At 38.8% G+C, this 10956-nt stretch overlaps 1 protein-coding gene across 2 annotated transcripts; it reads right to left on the bottom strand.

The window, feature by feature from the left end:
• Window positions 1-7030: 7030 nt before the first annotated feature.
• On the bottom strand, window positions 7031-10748 carry LOC148863989 (alpha,alpha-trehalose-phosphate synthase [UDP-forming] 6-like). Of its 2 annotated transcripts, none has more exons than XM_088980565.1 (4): window positions 10589-10748; window positions 8025-10236; window positions 7661-7934; window positions 7031-7563 (listed from the first exon to the last, which is right to left on the bottom strand). In XM_088980565.1, exons 2-4 carry the CDS (start codon window positions 10019-10021, stop codon window positions 7273-7275), a joined length of 2562 nt encoding a protein of 853 aa, XP_088836691.1. In that variant the 5' UTR covers window positions 10022-10236; window positions 10589-10748; the 3' UTR covers window positions 7031-7272. The 2 variants fall into 2 exon arrangements, with proteins under 2 accessions (XP_088836691.1, XP_088836690.1); XM_088980564.1 differs by having other exon boundaries at window positions 10528-10695.
• Between the last annotated feature and the right edge of the window lie 208 nt (window positions 10749-10956).

Raw genomic sequence — 10956 nt, forward strand, 5'->3', positions numbered from 1 at the left:
ACATTCTTTTTCTTTTGCTTCAGCTCTCTTTGTCATCTCTATATAAGAGGCTGGGATGTTTTTTTTAGTACTTGGCACTGAAGGCTCTGGTTCAATTGATCTTGTCAAGATATTTCTATAACAATGTTGAGATGGTCTAAGAGAAATCAGATACTCTGAACCTGTATTTGTTTTGGGATAGATAAGAGTCAGGGTAGCTGATGTTTTCGTGTTTATCCGACTTTTGATCAGGTGGCAAAATTTCTTGAACCTTTACATCTTTGCTGATTGATTTACAGGTACTTTCATGAATTTTTCTTCTTGTAATGCCACTGTTCCTTAAATGATGTCCATCAGTTAGCCCTGGAGAATTAAAGTTCCCCCTAGATTCAAGTTGTCTTCATGAAGGGTTTTAAGAAACTTTGTAGGTAGAAAACGTCCTTTCTTTAGGAAAGGCATTATTCAAAATACGTGGTGCAGTCTTTGTGAGGGCCTAATCCAGGAAGAATCTGTGAACCATCTCTGCTAGTTCTGTCCTTTTACAAACAATGTTTTATTTGCTTCTCCTTGGTGTATCCAGATTCAGGAGGATGAGAAATCCTCCCAGCTGTTGATGATTTTCCTGTGGTTTCTCAGAGGCTTGCCTCTTTAACCTTGTTGGGAATGGGTTTTTATTATATACTGAAGGTTTGGAATTCTGTTATACTTCAGGAATCTGCTAAATCTGCTATCTATGTTTTAAACATCATTTCAAATATTTTTAATGGGGTGATAGAGGAAGGTGCTGAAAAGAAATCTGTATTAACAATTTTGGTGATTTAAATGCATGTATAAGACTGCTTGTTTGGTCACCGCCCCCGGAAGGTTTCCTGAAATTTAATTGCGATGGAGGGATTAAAATAGAGCAGACCATCTAATTGCTCATAAACAAAAAGGTTTCAAATTGAATTGGTTTGGCTCGTTAAACCACAAGTTGGATACAAGACAATACATTACCTTACTCTGGAAAAAGAATCCAAGTTAGCTATCCTCTATGTAATTATTGACAATCTTTCTACTGTTTTATGGTGACAATTTAGCTTTGGTTATAAAAATGAAATTTCTATTACATGAAATTTCACACCCACCAACATCTTTTACACACTTGGCCAAATCGTCAGTCTATAGTATTTATCCATCCTAGGGCATGTAACGTAGATCTATAGTTTATATTATTTATTTGTATGTGTATAAATTTATCCTATATACATTATTTAATCGGATCATATGCTGATCCGATTATTAAATGGATGCAATACTTAAAACTCCATGATCAATTTAGGATCATCCGAATCTAAAATAATCGGATCCGATTTTGGATTCGGTCTTGGGTTTTGGAAGACATGTTTGACCCATTTTAACATGATCCAAATTAAATCGGGCCCTATTACTCAAAAGGGGAAATCTATGATGCGGAAAAGATATGGTATGGAAAGTTTTGACCAAATTAGAGCAGGCAATTGGGTTGGGTGGTTCAGGTTGGGCCAAGATACTTCAGTTGATTTCAGGTTGGGTCGGTAAATGTTAGACCCTAACCCTAAATGTTCGGGTAGGGTTAATCCACAGGTCATCCCAAAAGTAATTGAAATTAAAAAAAATACATGAAAATACCAAATTAAAGGAAACAACCTTAAGATTTCAAAAAGTAAAAAAAAAAAAAAAACTTGAACATTTAGCAATTTAAAGAGTAAATAAATTGTAAAGATTAAAACATGAAAACTTCTAACAAATGCATAGTCTCAATTAGACTTGGCAATCGGGTCAGTGGGTTGACCTATGACCCAACTCAACCCAACCTAATATTTTCGGGTTGAATTGGGTCAGATCATTCTCAAATTCATGTAGCTAAATATGAGACCTTAACCCTATTTTTTCGAGTTGGATCAACTTTTTGCCAAGTCTACTCAAAATTCATCGTCACAGGTCATGTCAGGGTATAAACCCCACCCATTTTAGATTTGCTAGTTTCTATCACATCAAAATTCATTGTCACAATCATATGAAGACTTGAGCAAATATGTGAACATGATAATACATAAATAGAATATTTATATAGATATTAAGCATCTGAATAGGTTTCACAACCAAACTCGTATCAAATATTCAGGCGGACAAAGATCCATGAAAGCAAATCCATATCTGACCTGTTTCATATTCAGAGAAGGTTCAAAGTATGGTGTGTGGTAGAAAGATAATACACTTGGATGCATTGGGAAAATTCTTACAAATATGTCAAGAACAATGGATTAAAGTTAGAATAAAAATATGTACACTAAATAATGTATGAGCCTTCCAATACAGCAAAAGTTCACTATAAGATACATTAAATTGTTGTTGTACAAATGAGTTTAAAGTCCAATTGTGATGCATTCATTAATATTTTTTCATGTTAAAACAAGATTCCAACCAATTATGTCTTCATTGACTCGCATTTCACGAGGTATGCTTATTATCAAGACTTTAACAGCCTTAAAGATGTTGGTCGTGATGTGTTGTTTTATCACTGGTTCACATTTTTGGTTATGGCATTATCATATCAATATTTTGAACTTTGCTTCGAATTGTGTACTCAAGCCATTTCAAGGGGTGTTGGCTAAGTTTGATTTATGTTGGTTTTTTAGATTGTCAGTAATTTTGTTGTTCTAAAAAAACAAAATCAATTATATTGCCAAATACCCCCTTACTAGTCCAACCACACAACACTTTGGTACAAGGAAGGTCATATTCCTCTTCAACCTGCTCCACTTTTTTTTTGGGTATGCAATTAAAAGTTAAAAGTTAAAACTTTATGTATACTGTATTCTAAAATGCAGTTGTCCATTGCTTTCCAACCCTTTTAGAAATTGTGCTTTTCTTTGAATTTTAAAAATAATAAATTAAATATGAGGCTATTTAAGTTAGAAAAAACTGAATATCATCTAGTGCATCGCCCGGATCTCTTCTAGTCTATTACTATATTCTAAAAGGCAGTTGTCCGTGTCAGCCTACTCATAACCGATTCAATTTCCTTTTTATTAAAAAACCAGTAATCAAATCACCTGTAAAAATGGTCAGTCATCTTTAACACCGGCTTGTGCATTGCAGGGGGCTCTTCTAAAAGAAACCAATTAGTCATAGCTCAAAACCTTGGATAGCCAAATCAGGAGAATCAGACCAAACTCTCCTTTACAAAAAGGAGAGTTCGCTTTTGCCTTGAGTCACTCAACTTCCATTTTGTTTGCACCGAGTCCATCCCCACTAATTGCTGAGTCACCCAACCTCCCGCACTCCATCCCAAAGTGAAGGCCACTTGTCCACCCAACCCAGATGCCCATCCTGTGGCTTTATTGGTGCACATTGACCTAGCTCATGCTGTCTGCCACTGATTACACAAAGCCACATCATCCAAAGGTCTACGACAATCAAAGATTCTGCTAGCCAAAATTAGGTCATGTGACTCGAGCCATTACCAAACAATGAAGTATCACATGGGTTTTGATTGTTGATTTATTGGTTGCAAATGAATTTATAAAATTAGGTCATGAAAAGATGAAATCATAATAGGCTATGACAAAACCATCTATGCACTATTTGTTTCATTTCGAGTCTTACTCAGACTCAGTAACTTGGTCATACATACACCCCACTTGACACTGAAAACTCCTACTCACATGTGATTTTTGGATGAAGTTGTCTATACAACAAGCACGCGAGACGACTTTTTCTTTTTATTCATGTTCTAACACTATACTGTCTGGGGCTTGGATAATTGGGTTTGAAATTGCCACGTTTAGATGATAAGCTGTTCCTTTTTTTTTGGTGGAAAGCATTCAACAGAAACCAAAAATGTCCAACATACAAAGCACATAAAAAAAGGCAGAAAGACAACAATAGAACACCACCAGCCACACAGCTATATTGATGTGCTTTTCTTTCTTTTCTTTTTTTCTGATAAGCAAATGTAGTATATTCTTAATTTCTATTACTAAATATACATAGCAAGTGGGCATTCTGAAACACAACAAACCCATTAGATGTTGCGGCATGTTTTGGAACCATATATATGTGGATGGTTTTGAAACACAAAATAACCAAGGATTGATGCACACCACAGTAAATTGAAAAACCAAAGACAATTTTATAATAAGCTTAGATTTAATTCAAAATAACTTGATGTTATTTAACATTAGAAAAGGTCTGATTCCTTAAGATGGTTGATCCTTGAATTGGGCCCAAATGTGGTATCTTTTGCTGGTAAAGATATCTGATGAGTGGTCCAACCATTTTAAGTGGAAGGGTAGCTAGCTACCTTGGATTTTAAAACAAAAATATCTTGAAAGAGGATCTAAAGCACATGCTCATGACTGTTGGGTTAGACCTTAACACGAGAAATCTCAAAGGCACAAGAGGGGTATCTCACTCATTGTGGATAGCAACTCCCCCAGGAGAGCCTAAGGGCCTGAGGTCCAACTGAGATGTCGAAAAGTACCTTAACTACCTAAATGCAGGCCAACCAATTTTTTTTTATGTTCATGTACATTTTAGCATGGATTTTACAACCTAAGGTCGTAGTAATACTACACAGGGTGCCATTCCATGATTCTATCCTAAGTAAGGTGCTTACTAATCCAAGTCCTGTTTCAATGGCATCCAAAATGTGTTAGTCTGACTGAACCGGTTTTGTGAAGAACCAGATGAAATCCAAGCCATTACACAAGATTCAAATATCACAACACGCTCTATTAGGGTTTTTGGACATTTTAAAAGTTTTAATCATTAATGTCTTTTTTTTTTTTTATACTAATCACTGCCTGACATCCTTTTACTCTTTTAAATGAAGAGTACAATATCAAACCAATAAATCTTCTCTTTAATAAATAATAGCAAGATTCAAAACTGCGCCCCCGCTGGAACAATTCATTAATGTCTCGTACTATATCCACTGTGAACTTACGAAAAAACAGAAGAGTTCCACCCGTTCAAAACTTTTGATAATCAAGAATTCTGTAACGAGAGTACACTTTGAACCACTGTTTTCAAAACCGGATTGGACCGGATGGTCGGACCGAAAAACCGGGAATCCGTCATCTGACCGATTCCGTTTTACTCCAAAACTGCTTTTTCCCTTAAAACGGTTGATTTTGATCAGTAAACCGCTGAATCGGCTGATTAACCGTTCAAACAGTTTTGACCGTTTTCCAATTTTTTTATTTATTTTTTAATCAGAACAGGTCAGCCGTTCAAGTCAAATGATCGGACCGTTCAAACCGGTAACCGGACCCCTGACCGGTTCGCTTTTAAAAACCATGTTTTGAACCTTGGTCATACATGAGCATCACCCTTGTAGACTGGTCTGACCTTCTAGGATCACTGGGTTATAGACCCGCTCTTGTCGAGTACTTGTGCTTGGGTCTGGGATGAAAAACTTCTGTGCTGTATATATACCACCGGACTAGGATAGTCAACCATCAACTGGTTAAGCCGAATGAATTTAACTGCAAAAGCCAAAACGACTCTCTCTCTCTCTCTGTATGTGTGTCTTGCGCTGCGGGTGCTTGCCTAAAAAAACTAGCTCAATCACTCCCCAGTCCCTAGGGCCTTGAATGGGATAGTTTACTGAGGCATCTCAACAATATAGCATTTGACAATCACCAAATCAGCCAACCTCCCAACACTCAACAGTAGCAATCACTAATTTATTGCTAAAGCCATACATCTCACCAGACAACTTGGAACTCCAGGTTATGGCCCACTCCAAGATATGCAAGTATGCAACATGTGGGGTTCATTTTGGAAATGGGCATCAGGTTCATCGTACAAAACACCAATTTTAATGGTGCCTCTAAGTTGGAAAAAATTTGGTTTGCGATTGAAAAGTTTGTTGAAGCTCAGTGCAGCTCCTGTATGTGGGTCTCAACACCGTGGCAGAGATTTCAACATAGAACAATTCGTCAAAAATTGACCTACAGAGTACAGACCCAACATAATTCCCTTAACCCATCAAAAGTTCCAGCTAGTAGGTTTGCTGGAACGCAGTATACAGGCCATCCATGGGAAACCTGCTTCAAGTACCTGATCGAAAATCACAGCTGGAATTATTTATGAATTTCACCAATCGTGGGAATTAGCATATGAGATCATGCAAGAACATGCAATTACATTGTTGATAAGGTCGCATACAAGATAACAGTATGCCCTCGGACACATCCGAGGGAATACCAGAATAAATGTAAAAAAATAGAAGGGGGAAAGATATGGAGCAAAAGATCTTTTTTTTCTTTTTTTATTTCAACACTGGTGAATTAGCCTCAGAGATTTGCTATTTGATAATTAGTCTAACCAATTAACATAATGTTCAGAGGTGCTTGCCTATTTCTAATAGCAAGATAAAGATGACAGGTACTGATTTAGGAGGGAGACTTAAGCCTATGTTTCGTTTGAAGGAAAGAGTAGGGAAAGGAAGGGAAATGCAGAGAAACCTTCCTTCCTTTCCCTACTCTTTCCTTCAAACCAAACATAGCATAAAGAAAAGAAATTTAGATCACAATGACTCTGAAACAACTCAATACTATCTTTCATCAGGAACTTCAATTGGAAGTTGGAACCCACAAGTTACAATACCTCACCAGTCACCACCCAAGAACATAGGAAGAAATCAGCAAAGATACAATCTCTGCGGTAGAAATATTCAGCAAGTACTACATATAATTTGCTAAAACCCTATCTATTTACCCAAAAGTTGGACAATGGGGGACAACGGAAATTAAGTTAGTCCATTAGAAGTCATATCTAGTACTAGAACAACAGCACACTGTAAGATCTATAAACAAGATTAAAAGAGAAGGGCAGTATGAAAAGGCCACTTGAGGATAAAAACCTATATCAAGGACCCCCGGAGAAAGAAACTGAAGCATTCAAGTGTAACCTGTAATCTACATACCCACCCAACAAGAGAATTCTAAATCTTCCATTATAAGTGATCTCAAGAAACTCTTCTTAGTCTGAGGGTCTAATACCACATTGTGGATAAAAGTTGAAAACTACAAGCTTACGATTTATATCACAAATTGTATTATCAATTTACAGGTGTATTATGCTAAATCAAACACTAGAAGGTAACCACATGGACCTTCTCATGGTAATAGAATAATTTACAGCTTCTAAAGATAATCAAGAAAAAGAGTAGAAAATTACACCACTCTGCCTATACAGTTACAATGAAAGGAGGAGCCTGAATGAATTCCCCTCATCTATATGTACTGAAAACTATAATCTTTATGACAGGGAGAATGATTGTTCTGAAACAGAGGCTAGGCCCTGCATCAATCTAACAATTTCTACTGTATCATCAAGATAATACTTGGCCTTGCTGGGTTTTCGACCAACAGTACATGCAAAAACTTCTGCATTAGGAGCTAAAGATTGGCCTGCAATGGAACTGGTTATCACTTCAAACATGTCTTCATCAGATCTGTCATCTCCTATGCAGAGCACAAAATCTGGCACCATTCCTTTCTCCTTCATGGTGGAAAGTAGGCGTTCAGCAACAAGTCCCTTGCTCACCCCCTGCACATATAGAGACAGCCAGGATTAGTATGTTCTGATGATGATCCCTCAATGATGACAGAAACTGATAACTTGATAAATGGATATGACTCCACACCTGTGGCTTAACCTCTACAATATTCTGCCCACTCTTGACCGAAACTGGCTCATTAGCAAGGACACTCTCAAGATGATCAAGAAGTTCCTTAGCTTGGCAAGACCCAAAATCAGTATCCGCATCATCATAACACCATACCAATGCTGTCTCCTTGTCCTCAATTGTGGATCCATCAGTTGTTTCTGTGTACAGCTTCATCACAGGCTCAGCTATCTGTTTCCAACTGCAATCTGACACAGGAACACATGTTTCCCATTCAGCATCTCGCTTCAACCTGGAATCATTTAAGCACCAGTTCAATTCTCACATGCGGTTCAAGTTTGTAAAGTAAAGACACAAAATGCAGATTCAAAGTTTAACTCACCTTAGAAAGTAGCCATGCTCTGCAGCAATCCCCAGTTTCTCACAGGGAGAAAACCATTCACTGAGATGCTTCCGGCTTCTAGCACTTACAAGGAAGACCATGTTATTCTCATCTCTACACAAGCTGTTTAAGATCTCAATAGATTTAGAGTTTGGACTCTTATCTATAGAACCCTGAGGCATCAGAGTTCCATCATAATCTAAAAGGATGGCTCCAGTTTTGGTCCTTTTATAGGCTGACACTATGTGCTCCATTGAAAGCTTCCTGAAGTTTGGGTCAAGTGCCACAACCCTGAAACCCAAACCAAATCCAATGCCCCAGCATCTCCGCCTCACATGATCTTTGCATGTTCTCTCCAAATCCTGTAGGAAGCTATGTGCCCAATACCCAACATCATGAGTACTAACATACCTATAATGTTTCTCATGCCTTAGTTGTTTTTCTGGTTCTGCCATCTCAAGGGCGCAGTCCATTGCTTCTGCCACAGCATCTATGTTCCATGGGTTAACTCGGATCGCTCCACTCAGAGAGGGTGAACACCCAATGAACTCAGAAACAACTAACATGCTCTTCTTAGGAGAGGACAAGCCCAGCCCCAAGACTTTATCCAATTTCTCATTCCCTTGCCGACTAATGATATATTCATATGGAATGAGGTTCATCCCATCCCTCACAGCTGTAACCAGACAACACTCAGCAACCACATAATATGCAATTCTCTCAAAGAACTGAAGCGGTTTATCAATCAGAATAACAGGTTGATATCCAGGTTGCCCAAATGTCTCATTAATTCTTTTCACAGTTGAGTAAGTCTCATCCTGCACTTCCTTCACATCTTTTCCCCTTCCCCTGGCTGGGTTTGCTATCTGCACTAATACCACCTTCCCCCGCCACTCTGAGTGCTGCACGAGCAATTGCTCAAAAGCCAACAACTTCAAGGTAATTCCCTTGAATATATCCATATCGTCCACACCAAGTAGCATAATTCTTCCTCTATCAATGAAGTGCTTGATGAGCTCTGCAACCTTGGCTTCGGTTTCTGGAAGACTCAATACTGACTGGAGCTGACCCATGTGAATACCAACAGGGAGGATCTTAATGCTCACAGTCCGACCATAATACTCAAGCCCAATATAACCCCTCTTTGATTCATAGGTAAGCCCAAGCATCCGACTACAACAAGACAGGAAATGCCGGGCATAATCAAATGTATGGAATCCAATCAGATCAGAGTTCAACAAGGACCTCAATAATTCTTCCCTGACAGGCAATGTCTTATAGATCTCGGAAGAGGGAAACGGACTGTGCAGGAAGAATCCAAGCTTCACCCGATTGAACCTCTTCCTCAAGAAAGTAGGCAACACCATCAGATGATAATCGTGGACCCAGACGAAATCATCTTCCGGGTTGATCACTTCTAAAATCCTATCTGCAAAGATCTTATTTACCGATACATACGCTTGCCACAGTGATCGGTCAAAACGGCCGCCTAGGTCCGGGGAGAGCGGTAACATGTAATGGAACAGCGGCCATAACTGTTGCTTGCAGAACCGATGGTAGTATCGGCTAAACAGGTCAGATGGAAGAAAGGTAGGAACACATTTGAAGGTGTCAAGTAGGATCTGAGAGACCTCATCCTGCCCACTTGGGTGAATCTCCTCCCTGAGGCAACCTACATAGATGACCTCAACTTCGCCGTCCCCAAGACGGTCTTTCAGCTGGAGAAGAAGTGAATCTTCCTCCCAGCTGAAAGACAAGCCCTTGTTATCTGGTTTTCTATGGACCCTAATCGGGAGCTGGTTTGCTACTATGATGGTTCGTTCACGAGGAGCAGAGGAAGAAAGATCAGAGGAGACGCTATCATCTGGGTCATCATCCAAGTCTGAAATTATGCCGGCTACCGTCATTATACGGGGAATTCTCCGGCTCATACGCCCGAAGGATGGAGACTCGCCAGAGGCCAGCTCCAAGAGATTCGAATAAGGTCTAGATACCATTGTCCTACTTCTTCCGAAATTAAAGGAGAAAGAAAAGCAAAAACAAATTCAACACAACTAAAAGCTTTTAATGACTAAGCGAGATAGACGAAGAATACTCCATTAATTGAACTACGAAGTCGAATTGCTCTACACTCTCAAGAAGTTTTGCTTGGTCTTCATTTCTACTAGAAGAAACATCAATCAAGATCTTATCCTCACGAGTCCATACAAATCTACAACCAAAAATACAAAATGGGTCAGAACACCAAGCTAAGAAGAGCTGAACAACAGCATAAAACGATTAAAAAAACTCTTTTTTTTTCCAAAATGAATCTCAGAACACCGAACCAAGTTAGTGAGTTACGGATAAACTACTGGAAGCCCGATAAGAATTGAATCAATTCAATTCAGACAGCTCAGAAATCTACTGGAACCCCGAAGCACAACAATAAAATAATCAATTGATAGATTAACCGGCGAAAAGAGCAACAAACAAAACCCAGAAAGAAGTTGCAAGAAATTACCGTGATCGGAAAACCAAATCCCAGAATCATGAACCCTAATAAACGTCCTACTCTGACTCACCTTAATTTCTGGCGCCATTTGAAACCTGCATCGACGTTCTTATAGAACCTACAGAAACCTCTCTCTCGGCTCTCACTAGTCGCTACGCTAAGTCGCTAACTACTGCCACTAAGCTCAAAAATATCGTAATTTTAAATGAAAATAAAATAATTTTCTTCGGATTTTTTAAGCAGAAACAGAAATAATATAAAATAATCAACTTAAAGTGGGACCCACATCATAGCAGTCTTGCTTGTGCCAACTTCAAATGTTCTGTGCATTGATTCGCTTTACGAAGTGTTACGGGTTACGTGGCAAGGTTATGATGCTTCACGACAGGACTTGTAGGGATGGCCCGAATGGGGTGGGGATGGGGATGATTTTCCCCA

This window comes from Nelumbo lutea, chromosome 3 (assembly GCF_056320005.1).
Source record: "Nelumbo lutea isolate HS-2025 chromosome 3, American lotus-T2T, whole genome shotgun sequence".
Lineage (NCBI taxonomy): Eukaryota > Viridiplantae > Streptophyta > Magnoliopsida > Proteales > Nelumbonaceae > Nelumbo > Nelumbo lutea.